Source organism: Colletes latitarsis, chromosome 8 (assembly GCF_051014445.1).
Source record: "Colletes latitarsis isolate SP2378_abdomen chromosome 8, iyColLati1, whole genome shotgun sequence".
Taxonomy (NCBI): Eukaryota; Metazoa; Arthropoda; class Insecta; order Hymenoptera; family Colletidae; genus Colletes; species Colletes latitarsis.
In genome coordinates, this window is record NC_135141.1 from 18,503,830 (window position 1) to 18,523,134 (window position 19,305).

General features: G+C 43.8%; 1 protein-coding gene across 1 annotated transcript; it reads left to right on the plus strand.

Moving 5' to 3' along the window:
• The first annotated feature begins 7,718 nt into the window (after positions 1–7,718).
• LOC143344962 (uncharacterized) lies at positions 7,719–14,746 on the plus strand. Its single transcript, XM_076771617.1, has 5 exons — positions 7,719–8,018; positions 8,211–9,523; positions 12,642–13,810; positions 14,001–14,156; positions 14,256–14,746. The coding sequence occupies exons 1-5, from the start codon at positions 7,719–7,721 to the stop codon at positions 14,744–14,746; spliced, it is 3,429 nt and encodes a 1,142-aa protein (XP_076627732.1).
• The last annotated feature ends 4,559 nt before the right edge of the window (positions 14,747–19,305 follow it).

Sequence of the window (19,305 nt, forward strand, 5' to 3'; positions counted from 1 at the left end):
ATATCACCCCTATGGTGGCCTCGGACCGATACCCTACGTGGGATCACCGTTTCTCTGGTCGGGGCTAAGAAATTCCGGACTTCTTAGCTCTCAACCTGCTCGAGCAACGCTCCTTGACCGTCTGTGAGTACGTACCCTGTGCGTAGAGCAACGCATAATAAGCACCGTGGTGTATGCTCCTTTAAACGTAAGACGCTACGTGCGCCGTTAAGGGCTACACCACACCGCGTCTTGTACGCAGTGAACGGTGAGAAACTGCGGTTTGGACAGCATTTGGAGCTTTACGACCTCCACCTGTTGTCCTTTCCTGCGGCATTCAACCATCGCTAAAAAGCGGAGAATTGAGAAATTAGATCTCTTCTTCCGCACAGCGATCGAACGGTTCTCGATTTATAAGAACGTTCATATATACAGTCCACTAAGCATAGCTCAGTTCGTCGAGCAGCGTCTGTAATCCCCGCTCCTGAGTGCGACAAGCACAGACAGGAGCGTGCGAGATAAAGCGAGACGGGCAACGCGACAAGCGTTACTAGGTATTTAAACCCAGCCTTATATTTCCTTGTTACAGAACAACACATTGCAAGTTGAGCCACGAGCAGCGGCAGGTTTTTTCCCCCCAGACGTCAGATCGACGTCTGGGCGGTTTTTTTCCTTTTTGTTTTCTTTGAAATATTAAAATAAATAAACGGCTTGGCCGCTATACGCAACCAAGCGAAAATACCAACCAAGTGCATCAATTTTGAATACTTTTTCCTAGAGTCCTTTCCCTCGTAATCCGGACTCCCGTTAAACCATAATAACCCTATTTGGTTGGTCTTTAAACAGAGTTAGAAACTAAAATATCGTGGATAACGTTAAGCAAAAATCAATAGTGATCAATGGAAATTATGAAAATAAGTATTAATTAAATAATATTTAAAAAAAACACGATCCGAAAAAGCCGAAGAGCGCCGCAATACCACTTTCCGAATGGGATGCGATAGCACTTGTTTTATTCTGTTAGAAACTAAGGGTTCTAACCGGGGTCCGGATGAGGGTAGCGACAGGGAAAGATTTTCGCTTGTCGCGTCGCAACAATTTATTGTTTATTTTGTATACAAAAATTGAAAAGAAAGAAAGAAAGAAAATACAAAAATATATATTTAAGTCAAATCAGGGTAGGGTAGGGTTGGGTAGGTTGGCCTCACCGGCGCGGCGGTACCCTGATTGGATTCGACTGTGTATTCTATAACAAAGTTACGACCAAATTAAGCTCGACCAAGATAGCGACTATCGGTGCGCTTGGAGAGCTGTCGTTCAGCATAGTAGAGTGAACTGTAATTTATTAGTGCTCGATGATGTTTATTATTTAAATATCAATGAGACTTTTGCCCGGATCAGGGGAGAATTTACTCGTATCAGTCGGAGACTATGTTCCGCCACGAACGGGTCACCAGATGGAGGTTGTAAGGCTCCAAGTGGGTGGATCCCGTGAGCACGCTCACGATGCGGATTGACGTATGAACGTAGTGGAAGGCGATTTCCCGCAACACTTTATAGCTACTGCACAGCGACCGTTAATTCGGGAACTGTGGCAGTAAGGGTTTTCACAGGAAATCCCGAACAAGTCCAACCTCACTTTTAAAGGCTACCCAGCCGGTGACCGTTTACACGGGGACCGTTTACATGGTAGGTGGCGTGACGGAAGGGAGACGCTTTGAATCCGAACTTCTCCACCGTTAAGATTACGGTCGACTCGTACAACGACGGGTTTTCGGAAAAGGCACGCAGTGGCCTTTTCACGGAGAGCACTACACGAGGTGGTACCTGTCGGTAGGTATGTAGGTACATTTGGGAGGCTCAGAAGCCGTACAGCTTTAAAAAGGGATTCTAGGTGATACAAACCGAGTCCCATTACGTCGCGGTTGCGCCATCATGCAGATCGTTCTTAGAACACTCAAATTGCAGCAACGATAAGAATTCTATAGCATACAAGTCCAATATCTGCAGAAAGTAGCCTTTGCGCTCTCTTTACGGAGCACGTACTTTTGGATGAAGCAAGATCAGCTGAGATTCTTTCCCGTTCGTAGTCAACTCATGAGTAATTAGCAATAAGTTAGTAAACAAGCAGTAAGCTAGTAAGCAACCAGTAAGCTAGTGAGGAAACAGTAAGCTAGTGAGGAAGCTGTAAGCTATAAAGCATGCAGTCCGCTAGTAAGCAAGCAGGGAGCTAGTAAGCAGTAAACACTAAGCAAGCAAGCAGTAAGGTAGCGTGCAGGCAGTATACTAGAAACCAAGCAGTAAGCTAGCTAGCAAGTAGTAAGCCAGCAAGCAAGAAGTAAGCTACTAAGAAAGCAGAAAGCTTTTAAGCAAGCAGTAAGCCAGCAAGCAATAAGTAAGCTACTAAGCAAGCAGTACGCTAATAAGAAAGCAGTAAGCTAGTAAGCAAGCAGGAAGTTAGTAACAAAGCTGTAAGCCAGTAAGTATGCAGTAAGCTAGTAAACAAGATATAAGCTGATATACTAGTACGCAAGCACTAAGCATGCAAAAAAGCAGAAAGCAAGTAAACAAGTAATAGGCAAGCACTTAAGCATTGCGCAAGCAAACAGTAAGCAAGTAAGCGGTATGCAGTATGGAAGCAGACAGTAAGTAAGGAAGCAGTGAGCATGTAAGCAGTAAGCAAGTAAACAGTAAGCAAGTTAGCAGGAAGGAAGTAAGCAAGTATACATGCAGGAGGCAGGTAAGCAAGCAATAAGTAAGTAAGCAAGCAGTAAGTAAGTAAGCAGGCAATAAGCAAGTAAGCAAGCAACAAGCAGCAAGCAGTAAGCAAGTAAGCTAGCAATAAACAAGCAAGCAGTAAGCATGCAAGCAGCAAGCAAGCCAACAGTAAGCAAGCAAGCTGTAAGCAAAGAAGCAGTAAAACGGATTCGAAAATAACTCTTTCAAACTGCTATACAGGGTGTTCGGCTACCCTTGGGTAAAATTTTGTTGGGAGATTCTAGAGGTTAAAATAAGACAAAAATCAAGAGTACCAATTAGTTGATTGGGGCTACGTTAAAAAGGTGTTAACTTTTTAATTTCCATACTGACCGTAAATTTTTCAGCGAAATTAAAAAATTAAATCATTCTGAAAAAATTATTTTCGCTGTTCCCATCTTTCTCAGGTTAATGCCCAACTTGCATGAGGAAGCAGAGCTCCTTTGCCCATGGTTTCTAGGACCGCATCGACCTCTGACCACTTGACTTCTTTAATCTCGGCCATAGTTGGGATTTTCGAGTATTAATCTGCTCGGAATAACCTCTCACGTGGATATTCTACACGTGTAAGACAGTGTACCTTTTCCTTTCAAATTAACCTCGTTGTAATCCGGCTCGGTGGACCCTTGTTCATATAGGTGCGAGTCGGTCAGTGGTTTTTTCCCGTGACCCGATCCCTCACCCTTTAACGTTGAGTCCGAATTTCGAGAGATTGGAATTGTGGGGGGAAGTGAATCATACACACATAAATTTCCTTCGATTAGTCCACCGGTCTAGGCCGTTTATTTAAAATTAAGTCAAATAAACAAAAAATTGAAAGGAAATTTAAATCAAAAATTATATTTATTAGGTATTAAATAATTGCAGGAAAAAACCCGAGCCTGATGGCTCGGAAAAACAACCTGCCTAACCTGTGGCCGCTACGACTCTCGTCTCGGTCTTCTGTACCAAAAGAAAGACCGAAATCTGGCTGTAAATACCTGACAACGCTCGTTGTGTTGTCTGACTCGCTCTAATCCACACGCTCCTTACTCCGTTTATGGTAAACAGGAGCGGGATTCTTACACAGCAATACACAGCTGCATTAGTGGACTGTATTATTGAACGTTTCTCGTATGATCAAGAAACGTTCGATTGCAGTATGGGAAGGCGAGATTCTAATCTCGATTTTCCCTTGACTGCAGGGTTTGATTATTGCTGGAGTGGACAACAGGCGGAGGTTGTAAAGCTCCGAATATTGTCTGCTTCGCGGCTCCGAAGCGACTGATTATTAAGGTCCTTACACCACGTTGCCCTTTGAGCGTCGTTCTACGCCTAGTGTCTGTACATACTGGCGATCTACAAACCACGCTCGAGCAGGTCGAAGTCTGCTGGGAGTCTACCCAAGGAATACGCCAAAAGGCTCCTATGTGGGTGTGATCCCAAGCACTGACGCGACCTTGGAGGACGACGATTTCACCCAGAGAATATGCCAAGAAGGCCCCTATAGGTGGATTTTAGCACCGTGCAATAATCAAGAGAGGATCGAGAAATTCTCTCGATACGATCTCCTACGCGACCGCTTACTAAAGTGATTTTGTTACTTTTCAAAATGGTTCGTTAACGTGTTGACCGATTTCTGCACACGAACGTATGGCTCGAATATATAGACTTTAGGCAGGATTTTTTAGAATCCGCAGCAATCTCGATTCGTGCTACTTCGTTCAGGTGATTCTACGACAAGTTAGACGAAACTAACTTTTCGAGAATCGATCTGCGTTGTCAGACGATGTCAGTGTTTGAGGTCCGCTCTCGTCGAGAACCAAATAGCGAGAGTGTGAAGAGACAGACATTCTTAACCGCGGCCACGAGAGGGAAAATTGTCGTCTCGCGGCGCTGTCTGGTTTTCGTTATCTATCTCTTATTATCGTTGTATCCTCTCTTTGTTTCGGCGTAGTAACACTTGTTCTCTAGGAACCGTTACTGGGCCAATCGCGTGACTGTTATCGAAGGTAAATTTGGAGTTTTTCTATGCGGTATTGTTCCCGAAACGTATTACGCCGCAGAGAAGACTATAGAATATCGCGTAAACTAGGAACAACACTGTACAATAAATGGCCCGTTTTTCTATCGATCACGCGATGTTTTAATCGACTTTTTTCAATTGTCAAATTAACGCAATATTTAAAGACAAATACAAATTCTTACAACCTAGTGGCTCCTCGATTACACATCGAGTTCGTCCACCCGATCTATTACCATCCCAGCGGCTCCCTGATTTCGCATCAGGTTCATCTGTGATTTATTCAATTTCTTTGCAGCTCCTCGATTACGCATCGAGTTCGTCTGCGCATCTTCCAACCTCCTAGCAGCTCCCCAATTTCGCATTGAGTTCGTCTGCGTCGTTATCAACAATCCTAGTGACTCCCCGATTTCGCATCGGGTTCATTCACGGCGTTCCACCCTCCTAAGGCTCACTTTTTTTTTTTTTTTTTTTTTTTTTTTTTTTTTTTACGTGGGTAAATCCTCATGGACACGCCCTTCGGGTGGGCCCGCGGGTAGTGCCGGACTCTTACCGGCTAAAACCCCACGGTGATCATCCTCAGACGCCTGGCGAGGAACCGGGAACTCTAATGGGACATCACAGAGTCTCCCACCGCGTCGTGCCTCTTCAGGCCCCTCCCGCACTCAGGCACTCCTCCCACCGCATTCCCACTCAACCGCAGGCGCCTGGTCACCAGCGCCCACGGCCCCGTGACATAGGACTAAGCCGCCGACTGGGTGGCCACGTTGGCCGCAGGAGTTATCCGCAGCCAACTGGCCAACCTGCAGCCTTAGGTAAAACCCGCGGCAAATATCCCATGCTCCGGGCCACTCACACACACATTTACACACACAAAACATTCATACCGGTGTTTGATCCGCGGGAGCTTTCCCTGCGACCTCTGGGATGTCATACGAGGATACGGCCACCAGCCTTCTCAGGTTAATGACCTCATCCCCGCATCCCATCCCAGCGACTGCCCCTATCCGCCACCTGGGGACGCACCACGTAGGGGTTCACCTCCCCTGACGCCTGGACAACCAAACAGGTGCGTGGCTCCTACGGCTCCCCGATTTTGCATCAGGTTCGTCCGTGCACCTAACTAACAAATTGATACCATATTCCATACTCTCTTTCGCACTCGCAGGCCACGCGCACTTCACGGCTCTGGCTCGTAACGAGCGAGTGGTTTCTCATTTTAATAAATTTTACTTATTTCAATTTCTAAATATTTATTTCTTAATTAATCCTTTAATAGTGAGACAGCTTTGAACAACATTATTCTAAAATATTTGTGGAATACGTTTTTAATGTGGTTTAGGTAGGTATGCAATGTATAAGATTTCGTTTAATTTTTCCTTTCTAGAAAAGATAGAAGAAAAGTTTATTTGATCTTAATCCTTCTTAAGATTCATATAAATCGCTTTAAAAGATTTTTACAAATAATGTATACGTATTAGAATAATTAAAAAACTACAAGACGTATAATAATCATTATCCAAGAGCTGATCACGCTCAAAATCTAATCAGACCTTGAAACGAGAACATAAAACTTAAATGTAAAGTTTCATTGAAATTCATTCGGTTGTTTAGACGCAATCATGTTAATGGCATACGTATGCACGTGCGTAAATAGGCACTTTTGATTTATTAACAAAAATTATCGTCAAGATATCCTTGTGTATATTCGACTCATGTTAATAGCATAGGAACAAAAAAAATTTCTTTTTTCTTAAGAGTCACAATATGATCAAGGGGTCTTAAAACGTGTATTTACGCTAAAAAAAAATTTTCGAAATTTTTTTTTCATTATGGTACCTTCCTTATACCTTACATAGGTCGGAAAGTAAAAATGCTGGGGCAGTCGAGACTTGGAATCGTATGCCGATTATCGCGAGGTCGTATTTCAGCTGCTTCTCTTTTACAAGAGCAAGAAAGAAAGGCTCACACTAGCGTACTTTATTGTTTTCCCGAAATTGTGCGAAGTGCCGAACTCACGTACAGATAGCTCGTGCGATAGTATATGCCGGCTATCCCCACCACTCCGTTAGACGCTAAGGAAGTTCGTTGTCACTATTGTCGATTTCGATGCACTCAATTATGCCCGATCTGGCTACACTGCTCCTGGACAATGTATAGCGCTGCCCGATCGCGCTTGCGCTCCCTTGCAACCCCTGGCGTTGACAACCACTGCACTCATAACCGGTCTAAGGACTCGACACATACATATATGTGTGTAGGAGACGAGCGTTCTTCGTCGAATCGCATCGATCGCGGTGAACAGCTGAGCGGGCTGAATGTGTCGACTCTGATTAAATGATTGAATGATTGAATGTATGAGTGTGTCGACCTTAGAAACGGAATGTTTACAAACGTTAGGAACATTCGGGAAACAATACCGGATTAGGAACTAGCAAGGGTTAAATGCGAAACGTCAAGAACGTTCTGGAATGATTGAATCACATGAATGTGTCAACTCAAATTGAATAAATGATTGATTGTATGAGTGCGTGGACTATAGTAACGAAACATTGATACGAAACGACGAGAATGTTCTCGGAGCTTTGCCGGACGTGAAGCCGGCAAGTGTTCGAAAGCGAAGGGATAAAAACACGCGTCCGGAAGACGAGAGCAGATTTTACGGCAGTCTGTTACGGTAAACGTTACGATTACGAATATCACACGTTGTGTTACGATTACGAATATTATACGTTGTGTTATACGTTACGTTGTGTTGCGATTACGAATATTATAAGTTGTGTTGTACGTTACGTTGTGTTTGCTAAAGTTATATGTTACCGTATGTTTTTCCATCTTTTAGAATTATATGTTTATTGTATTCATCCGCGCATTCTTATTAAGTGAATAGATTTTATATTTCTAATCCTACATTTGGGGGCTCATCCAGAATCTTGATATCGATCCAAGAGCGCGTGATAGAACACAATTATTTTCATAAATGGAAGGAAGATTGTTACAAGACTTCGCTACGGCGCGTCTGAAGGAGCTCCTACGGGAAAGAGCCGTTTCCACAAGCGGGGCAAAGAATGAGCTGACCGCACGACTGCTCGACCACGGAGGTGAACCGGTAGGTGTTATCGATGGAGGAGAAGCATCCGCACAAGACGACATAATACAGGTACCATGCATCACGACCCGAGCGACGGAAATGGAGCTAATGAGACTACGTCTCGAGCTTCTGGAAAAGGAAAAGCAGATGGCCATTCGGGAGGCAGAGCTGGCGAGACGCGAATTAGAGGTAATGCGCACAATGCAAACGAGTCAGGTGCCGCACACGACAAGATCGGAGGGGACGCCCGCGATCTCAGAGCCCCTCCGTACGAGCATCACGGCTATTTCGGATTTACTTAACTACTTCGACGGTTCGGGCACCGCCTTTGAGACATGGTCAAGGCAATTTCGGCTTCTTCGCGACACGTATGGGTTGCAGGACGACACTGCTCGCATCCTTATAGTGTCGAAACTTCGAGGAAAGGCGCTGGACTGGTTCCACTCTCGGCCGGAATACATGGAGTTATCAATCGAGATCCTCTTGAGGAAAATGGAATCCATGTTTCACCAGAGAATGAACCGGCTGGCGGCAAGGCGACAGTTCGAGGCAAGAGCATGGCATCGGGGAGAAACCTTCGCTGACTACCTCCATCAGAAGGTGATTCTGGCAAATCGTATCTCCATCGACCAGGAGGAGCTGATCGACTGCGTCATCGACGGGATACCTGATCCTGTTCTCCAGGACCAAGTACGACTCCAACGATTCAAGACGAACGCCGATTTATTGGTGGCGTGTGGTAGGATCACGCTCCGGGCAAGGGCGGTTCACGCAACACCTAAGGGAGAAGGATCGACGACGGGATACAGAACTGAGGGTCCATCGAACAACGCAACGGGGAGATGCACCAACTGCGGCGACCGAGGTCATCCTACAGCGGAATGCCCTGCTCGGAACAAAGGTCGTAAGTGTTTTCATTGTAATGAATATGGTCATGTTTCGCGCGACTGCCCGACAAAAAAAATAAGTGCTAGAGACGTCCTCGCTGTCGCGGTATCGGCAGAAAGTAAATATAGAAAAGATATTCGCGTGAACGGATGTGCCGCGGTAGCCGTCCTAGACACGGAAAGCGACGTATCCTTGATCCGCGAAAATGTGTACCGCGATATAAGAGCGCCGCCGTTAATGGTCGAAAAAATGTTACTCTATAGAATAGGCTCGGAAGAATACCGAACGCTCGGAAAATTTGATGCGGAAATATTGATCGACGGCGAAATTCGCGAAGCTACACTGCATGTCGTGAAGGATGTAGTTTTAAATTACGGGGTATTACGCGGCTTTGATTTTATCGACGCCGCGGAATGGACGGTCAGAGACGGAAAAATGACGCTGACGAAACAAGCAAACGCGCAGGAAAGTACGCCCGAAATCATGTACATTAGCCACGAACACGATCACGATCGCGACGCGATTAATTTGTCTCACATTGAAAACGTGAAATTACGAGAAGACGTGGAAACAGCTGTTCGCGAATACGAGCCTGATAGGAGTCGCGATGTAGGCGTTACAATGAAAATAATCCTAAAAGACGACGACCCGGTATACCAGCGGCCGAGAAGGCTGTCTCCCTCCGAAAGGGAGGAGGTCAATCGACAAATTAATGAATGGGTACACGACGGTATTGCGCAACCTTCTTTTTCGGAATATGCGAGCCCGATAGTTTTAGTAAAGAAAAGAGACGGCACCGCTCGACTGTGTGTCGATTACCGGCAACTAAATGCCAAAATTGCTCGAGATCGATACCCCCTTCCGCTGATTGAAGATCAACTAAACCTTCTTCGAAATGCTGTTGTATACAGGGTGTCCCAGCATTGGTGGTACAACCGAGGTTGGGGTGATTCTACATGAAAAAATAAATCGAAAATAAGGAATAAAATTTTTTCATTTCAGGTTTCGTTCTCGAGAAAATCGGTTTTGAATATTCAGCGAGTACGCGACCACTTAACTATGGCCCAGATAGATGGATCTCGATACAGACTTTTGTTTATGTTTCCACTTCTGTACATTCCTATTGACATGACGTTCGGAGCACTTCTCACAGTTTCATTTGGTGTCTTAGTATGTTATTATCTTCGGTTTTGACTAACAGTTTCTATCAATCCTTCGCAATGAGTAGATATACAAATCGAGAATACCCCACCACATTTTTCTCGAGAAGTTAAGAATTTATTAAATGAACTACACGAAGTTTGGATTGACCGTAGTGGTCCAATAAACTGGCCACCAAGATCCCCAGATTTGACACCCCTTAATTTCTATCTATGGGGTCATGTTACATCAAAAGTGTACGAGGAGGAGATTATAAGCCTTCCTCAACTAAAAGCGAGGATCGTTTTAGTATTTGAAGAATTAAAGTCACAGAATACATTAGAATGCGTTCATACGAATTTAATTCGGCGAGTACAGTTGTGTATGCAGCACAATGGGCAGCATTTCCAACAATTTTTGGATTAAAAAAGTAGATTAGTAACTAAATTAATTTAGTTACTAATCTCATTTAATTCACTCTAAATCCATAGGCAGAAATGAGTAATACAGCACATCATCTTGATACTAATGATATTGGTACTACTTATAAGTGACATATGACTTGTATCGGGATACATCCATCTAAACCATAGTTACGTGTACTCGTACTCGCTGAATATTCAAAACCGATTTTCTCGAGAACGAAACCTCAAATGAAAAAATTTTATTCTTTATTTTCGATTTGCTTTTTTATGTAGAATCACCCCCACCTCGGTTGTACCACCGATGCTTGGATACCCTGTGTTTAAAGACCTTAACCGCCCTTAGGGGGTTATTTTAGTCTGACGTGGTCAGGATTACGAGGGAAAGGACACTGGGAAAAAGTATTGAATAAATTGATGCACCTGAATTTGCTCTATGAAATTAAACGTTTATTTTTTAATCAAAAAAAAAAGGAAAAAAACCGCCTAGACGTCGACCAGACGTATGGAGAAAAAAACCTGGGCCGGCTGCTCCTGGCCAAGTTCGCGATGTGTTGTTCTGTAACAAGGAAAGACAAGGCTGGATTTAAATACCTATTAATCTCGCACGCTCCTGTCTGTGCCGTTCGCACTCAAGAGCGGAGATTACAGACACGTCTCGACGAACTGAGATATGTATGTGGACTGTATATATGAACGTTCTCACAAATCGAGAACCGTTCGATCGCTGTGCGGAAGAAGAGATTTAATTTCTCAATTCTCCGCTTTTTAGCGATCGTTGAATGCTGCAGGAAAGGACAACAGGTGGAGGTCGTAAAGCTCCAAATGCTGTCCAAACCGCAGTTTCTCACCGTTCCCTGCGTACAAGACGCGGTGTGGTGTAGCCCTTAACGGCGCACGTAGCGTCTTACGTTTAAAGGAGCATACACCACGGTGCTCATTATGCGTTGCTCTACGCACAGGGTACGTACTCACAGGCGGTCAAGGAGCGTTGCTCGAGCAGGTTGAGAGCTAAGAAGTCCGGAATTTCTTAGCCCCGACCAGAGAAACGGTGATCCCACGTAAGGTATCGGTCAGAGACCACCCTAGGGGTGATATACAAAACCGTGCGGACAATTCAACTTGTCGCACGACCGCGTCAAATGCAGCAGTCCGTACGACAAATTCTTACACGACCGCGAAACTCAAACGTCACGTGAAGATAATCAGCCTCACACGACCGCGTCAAATGCAACAGTCCGTGGAGAAATCAGTATTGAGTTGGCCGTAGCCACTGGCCGAAACTGGACTTCCGACGACCGCTGGTTGCAGCGAGACGTTGGAAAGTCGGCCTCACGACCGCGTCAAATGCAGCAGTCCGTGATAATGCCAGCCTCGCACGACCGCGTCAAATGCAGCAGTCCGTGGAGTCGTCAGTACTGATCGGGCCGTAGCCCTTTGCTGAGACTGGAGTTTCGACACACGGGAAACGATTCTTATCTCGATTCCCCTTTCATGACCGCGAAGCACAAACGTTACATGAAAGTCGGTCAAAAACCCACAGTCTTTTAAATTTTGTTAATAATCTCGCCAAGCGGGAACCGAAGTTTTTCAATTCCCTCACACGACCACGTAGCTCGAGCGTCACGTGCTATTCGGCGAGATTGTACAGCCAATAATCGGGGCTGGTAAATTGCCTCACCGATTTAGTTAATTTTGAGCAACAATTTAATATTCTCAACGAAAGGTTCGAGTGTTCTCAGAACCTATATTCGGAGATTTGGTTTCGTCGCGGAGCGTAATCGTTTGTCGATCTGCTCGCTGCGGGGACCAGCTATCGAGTCTCGATGCTAAGAAGCGAACAGACATCCGCAGTCGCGGCCACGAGAGGGGTAATCACCACCTCGCGGCGCTATCCCTGCTCTTCAATGTCTATCTCTTCTTAATTTCAATATTCCTCTACCCTCTCTGTTTATGGATCTTCGACGATCGATCCCAAGTAAATATATTGGGTCGATCACGTGACTGAGAGCAGCCAACACTCGCGTATGGTTTTTCTAACCTGTATCGTTCCGTGTACCGATCTACGCATCAGAGAGTCTCTGGAATGTCGCGTACACGAAAAACTATACCGTACGAGGAATTTATGGTTCTCAGTTATAGTTCACGCTAAATTGAATATTTCTTTAAACGGTTCTCAAATCCGTCAATTAACGCGATATTTAAACACCCTGTATAGTACGTTAGATCTACGAAACGCATTTTTTCATGTCACGGTTGAGCCGGAAAGCCGGAAATATACGTCTTTTATTGTGCCCGACGGCCAATATAAATATTTAAAGGTCCCGTTCGGTCTGTGCAATTCACCCGCTGTCTTCCAAAGATTTGTGAATACCGCGTTTAAGGATCTCATCGAGGAAAAAATTGTTCTCACGTACATTGACGACTTGGTAGTGAACGCGACGGATTTCGAAGTCGGCATTCAACGATTAAAAAGAGTTCTCAAACGGGCCACGGAATGCGGGTTAGTTATAAAATGGTCTAAGTGCGAATTTTTAAAGACGCGGGTGGAGTACCTTGGTCACGTAGTGGAGGATGGTACGGTTCGTCCTACGGAGGACAAAACAAAAGCAATAGCTCGTTTCCCGACTCTGACGACAATTAAACAGATACAAAGCTGCCTTGGACTATCGGGATATTTCCGAAAATTCGTAGCGGAATATTCCGCGATAGCGCGACCGCTCACACGCCTATTAAAAGCTAACGTACCCTTCAAATTCGGTCCGGAAGAACAGACCGCGTTTCAACTGTTCAAGGAGGCTTTACTTAAAAGGCCGGTATTGCGAATTTACCGGCCCGAGCGGGAAACGGAGTTACATACGGACGCGTCCATGTATGGATACGGGGCGATATTCCTACAACGCGACAGCGAGGACGACGCGCTTCACCCCGTATATTATGCGAGCGGAATGACATCGACGGCGGAGCAACGATATCCGAGTTACGAGTTGGAGGTTCTAGCCATAATAAGGGCACTAAGAAAATTCAGGGTATATCTGCTCGGTATACCGTTTAAATTAGTCACCGATTGTCGGGCATTCGCACTGACCATGTGGAAAAAAGACTTTTGTGTCCGAGTAGCGCGATGGGCATTACTCCTTGAGGAGTTCCAATACACGATCGAACACCGCCCCGGGAATTCAATGAGGCATGTCGATGCGCTTAGTCGTAACCCCGTATCGACCTGTCTCGCGATCGAAAGCGAGGATAGAATTACAGCGCGAATTCGTAGGTCTCAAGAATGCGATAGCGATCTACAGAAAATAATCGACAGCGTCAGTAAGCGAGGCGTCGACGGATACGCATTAAAGCGGGGACTCCTTCTACGAGAAGTGAACGAGGATTGGCGGATTGTGATTCCCAAAGGAATGCAGACCCAGGTTGCACGCAAGGCGCATAAGCACGGGCATTTCTCCACCACGAAAACTGAAGCTTTATTACAACGCGACTACTGGTTCCCCGCCATACGAACCAAGGTCGAGAAGGTCGTACGCAACTGTGTGGACTGTATCCTCGCGAAACGGAAGGGGGGACGACAGTTAGGGCTTCTGCACTCGATTGAGAAGGGAGACCGGCCACTCGATACCTACCACATCGGCCACCTAGACCCTCTCCCTTCCACCCGCAAATGGTATTGCTATCTTTTCGTGGCTCTATGTCACGAAAACTACAAATTCGGCAGAGGTTATGGATCGACTGCGGAAACAGGCGGTGATCTTCGGCAATCCGCGACGCATAATCTCCGATCACGGCACTGCGTACACGTTCCAGGCGTTCGAAAAGTATAGCAAGGACCAAGGGATCGAGCATGTACTCATCACCACGGGTGTACCGCGAGGCAATGGCTAGGTGGAGCGGGTGAATCGGACGCTGATACCGCTATTGACGAAAATGTCCGCTCCGAATCCCGCGAAGTGGTATAAATATCTCTCAGCAGAGCAGCAGTTTTTAAACGCCACTCCCCACCGCAGCACCGGAATGCCACCCTTCACCCTGCTAGTCGGCACGCGAATACACCTCAAAGACGACCCAGAGGTAAGGCACCTAATTGAAACAGAGTTAAGGGATATGTTCCAAGCCGACCGGAACGAGATAGGGCAGCAAGCGAGGGAAAGCCTGCAGCGCATCCAACAGGAAAACCGCGGGCAGTATAATAAACGTTGGAGAAACGCCAGGGTCTATCAGGAGGGCGATCTAGTTTCAGTGCAGAGAACCCAGTTCGGGCCTGGGTTGAAGCTCGCCGGAAAGTTTCTGGGTCCATACGAAATCACACGGGTCCTCCGCAATGACCGCTACGTCGTGGCCAAGGTCGGAGAGCACGAGGGGCCGCTCCGGACGTCAGCATCGGCGGATCATATAAAACCGTGGATCGAGGGCAGCAACGAAAGCGAGGAGGAAAATGAAGAAGAGGTCGAAGAAAGAAATTGAAGAAGTCATCTGAGGCCATATGCCTCTTCAGGACGGCCGAGTGTAGGAAACGAGCGTTCTTCGTCGAATCGCATCGATCGCGGTGAACAGCTGAGCGGACTGAATGTGTCGACTCTGATTGAATGATTGAATGATTGAATGTATGAGTGTGTCGACCTTAGAGACGGAATGTTTACAAACGTTAGGAACATTCGAGAAACAATACCGGATGAGGAACTAGCAAGGGTTAAATGCGAAACGTCAAGAACTTTCTGGAATGATTGAATCACATGAATGTGTCAACTCAGATTGAATAAATGATTGATTGTATGAGTGCATGGACTATGGTAACGAAACATTGATACGAAACGACGAGAACGTTCTCGGAGCTTTGCCGGACGTGAAGCCGGCAAGTGTTCGAAAGCGAAGGGATAAAAACACGCGTCCGGAAGACGAGAGCAGATTTTACGGCAGTCTGTTACGGTAAACGTTACGATTACGAATATCACACGTTGTGTTACGATTACGAATATTATACGTTGTGTTATACGTTACGTTGTGTTACGATTACGAATATTATAAGTTGTGTTGTACGTTACGTTGTGTTTGCTAAGGTTATATGTTACCGTATGTTTTTCCATCTTTAAGAATTATATGTTTATTGTATTCATCCGCGCATTCTTATTAAGGGAATAGATTTTATATTTCTAGTCCTACATGTATATATTGGTGTTTCATGAAAATGAATCGAACCATAAGTTTTATTCAAACTATTTTCAATTATATGTTAAACGAATCATGCCTGAATATTCTATAAGTCAAAATCTTATACAACGAAATAAATTGTTTCTCGTGACATAATAATGAAAAATAAAATTCATCGTATAATGCATTTTCGTGTTACATGAATTAAGGGACTCCATAGCACAGACGAAGTATACGAGTAGGCCTTACACACTATAGACTTTCGTAGCCCAATCTGACTGCCATACCGACCTGAAAATTCGAAGGTGATTGTAGCGTCCTCCTCTCACGGATGGCGGTCAGTTGAGGAACTATCCACTGAATTAGTATTGATGGGCAGACAGCTGTAGTGTATGCGTAAATACATGTGAGTTGACTTATGGAGGGGATTTAAAAACGCAATTTTCAAGCGACCATAACTCCTACAATAGTGAATGTATTTCATTAAACTTTATTTCGAAAGTAGAGCTCATAGATACCTAAAAAAAGTATTAGCACAGACGAGTAGACCTTTCAGCCAATGTATTTTTTCGGCCCATTTTTTTGGGGCTCTAGAGCCCCATTACCATTTCCGTGTCACTCGTAACGTCACCAACGACCAAATTGCAGAAATTTTATTATTTTTTAACGAAATGAAAGCTGTACGGTCCATCATTGAACATCAATCGATTAATTTCATTGGAGTAATCAATCGATTAAGATTATTTAAAGATTTCAATATTATTAAAATACCTAAGGATGTATCTCATTGATACGTATACCGTAAATCCTCTATTTATTTTAAATTACAATACATCATTTATTTAAAAAATAACTCGGCAAAAACTTATTTGTGACTTGAAATCAGTGTTATCAGATCGCGCATTGGGGGCTCCAGGAACTCCTCATTCCACTTTCGCAAACTATGTCCAATTGCGTGTACGTGAGCTCGTAGAGTTTCGGAGAGCCGAGAAGGACTGGCTGATCCTCGCTTTTTTTTCACTGTTGCATCGCTTACATTTCTCAAAAGCAGACCAGAGATACCAGATTGAGCACCTGGTGCACTACTCACACTATGCCAGATCACGCGTACGTGAGCTCATAGAGTTTCGGAAAGTCGACAAAGGCAAACTGACACATGCTCTCTTTCTCGATTCTCTGAAGCTACCTGAAGTAATTTCGGACTGCCTCGTGGGAATCGAGAGAGAAAGGCTCACATTTTCCTTCTCGCACTTGAACAACTGAAATCCGACCTCTCGTCAACGGCATACGATTTGGAATCTCGAGTCGAGATTCTCGACTGCCCAGCATTTTTACTTTCCAACCTATGTATGTAGACGCAAATAAACAAAGTACCCATAATGGAAACAAAATTTTGTGAGTTTTTTTTACGGAAATGCACGTTTTAAAACCCCCTGATCATATTTTAATTATTGAAGAAAAAGAAATTTTTTTTACTATTCCTATGTATGAGCGTACATATGGATATTATTTCAGATATCACTTCTGATATATCTAGTAACGTATAACCATTACCACTGGCTACTGCCAGCCTCTCCCACGCTCTGCTGACCTCTGGTGCCCGTTGCTGACCACTCCTGGTATTTCTGACAACGTATAACGATTACAACTTGCTATTGCTTGCCCCTGCTGGTCACTTTCGAAAGTGGGTCAAGGTCAAGGTCAAAGCCATTCGAATTTTAGAAAAATTCCGGACACTTTGGAAATCCGGATGGTCTTGACCCAATTTCGAAAGTGGGTCAAGGTAACCGGCATTCCAGAAAACGTTCTGGGCACTTTGGGAATCCGGATTTGGTCTTGACTCAGTTTCAAAAGTGGGTAGGTTTAGTATTAATTATGCGAGGAATTAGGCCCCTAGAAATTGCTTTATTGCCATGAAATTTCTGCCCTTCTAGCGACCACGTGCAATTCTAGCGTCTTACTGTCTCGTCGTCAGTAGCGATTGACGTATTATAAACCCACTGTGCGACATTCCCAGTCAATAACCTCACCAAATGTGCAACCCCGGACCCAATTCCTGACGGTCACATCGTGGTCTGACTACCACCATACGCAACAAAGTGGACAGGGGTGAACTGTCGAGACAATTGCCCAAGACGGAGAATTCAATACTAATCTGTCAATCATGCGACCATCTTCAACGATTTTGTATTTACAGAACACCTAGGTACCACATAGGGCAGAACTTAACGACTATAACGACTCTAACTTTATCGAAGGGATGATATACAAAATTTCGGAGTATACGTATTTTTCCTGTGGGTTTGTAGTTTATATTGAAAAAGTCGTGCAAACATGGAATAACGATTTGTAAAATAAACATGTAAGAAATTAATAATTTTATAATATTTTTTAAACGAACTGATATCATGAAAAAGTGCTTAGATAATTAAATTTGTCATTAAGAAATACACAATTTTTACTTAAACAATTCTTTTCTAGACTGAATAATTTTTGAGATATTGTGGAAAATATGTCTGGGGATTGTTTTCATCCCCTGAATACGGATCATTGTCGATAAACAAAAATACATATTAAATATTTTTAAATTAACATATTACACTTAAATGATGTCCTTGTCGTTAAGGGAAAGAGTTTTTGTCTTCGTCCGAGCTAGGGTTGAACAAATTTTATTCACGAATAATGAATAAAAATTTTAGATTTATTCGTAAATACTCTTTTCAAACAGTTTCGCTTGTCTGGATACAGGTTTAGAAAGTCCATTTATGGATCCCAATTTACAAAAATAGATACACCAGTGAATATCTAAATATTTAAATATCTAGATATCTAAAATATTTATTCGTTATTCGTAAATAAAATTGTTCCAACTTACCCAATGACGTATCTGCTAATATCTGGTTTCGTTGTGTGTCTGAAGAACGGGCCAAAATAGATTCGTGCTATGAGACAAGACGGTCATCGATCAATAGGTGACACTGTTTATGATTGCCGCTTAGTGCCTACGTGACAGAAACGTGTCAAACAATCTGATTCATTGTGTTAGATTAGTGCATTCGAAATATTGGATTTTATGAAGAAGAATTAAGACTACTCATTTAAAAAAAAAACAAAGTATCAATCAAAATAATGTTCGCTCGTTTGAGTACGTGTCTGCCAACAACTATCGCAGGCACAAATACTATTATTTTAACAATCAAAATTTTTAAATTTAATAAAGTCCTTTGATTCCTCCTGTGTTGAAAAGAAATTTGTAATATAATATAAGTAGTCTTAAATATCCTTCGAAAATTGACTCCTGTCTAGTGCTCGTTAATGTTGTATTTAATTTTAGATCACGTACAGTTAACAATTGTGTATTTATAAATATATAATCCTGTGTGGTATGATGAAGATCTCTCCGATCGATAGTCAATGTGTTAAGCATTTAAATCGTGTATACTGAAATTCAAAAATGAAACGTTAAATATCTTTGTAAATAATAAACATCGAGTTTTTGGCTACCTTTACGCCTTTATTAAGAATGTATTATAATGTGATCTCTAGAAGCAATCGATTTCTTTTTTTTTTTTTTGCAATTTCTTAAAGAATATAATTTGAAAAATATATCTTAAATATATACAGGGTGTCCCGTAAATAGTGTAAGAACCGGAAATGTGGGGTAGCTGAGACGATTCTGAACAACAATTTCCTTTGCAAAAATGTCGGATGGAGCTTCGTTTTTGAATTATTAACGAAAAACACTGACGAATCACGGCGCGCGCTTGCCGCGCGCTCAGGGCCGTCCGAACTAAGAGAGCCACCGTGTTGGGTAGGTAGCAAGATGTGCATCGGAGATACGTCGAGGAACGAATACAAATAATTAAAAATACTAC

What these genes read in the sequence shown, in the direction of transcription:
- LOC143344962 (XM_076771617.1), top strand. Translation starts at nt 7,719, where the DNA reads ATGGAAGGAAGATTGTTACAAGACTTCGCTACGGCGCGTCTGAAGGAG. An exon ending in TGGCGAGACGCGAATTAGAG is followed by an intron (nt 8,019 to 8,210) that starts GTAATGCGCACA and finishes TATGGGTTGCAG; the next exon opens with GACGACACTGCTCGCATCCT. An exon ending in CAAGGTCGAGAAGGTCGTAC is followed by an intron (nt 13,811 to 14,000) that starts GCAACTGTGTGG and finishes CAAATTCGGCAG; the next exon opens with AGGTTATGGATCGACTGCGG.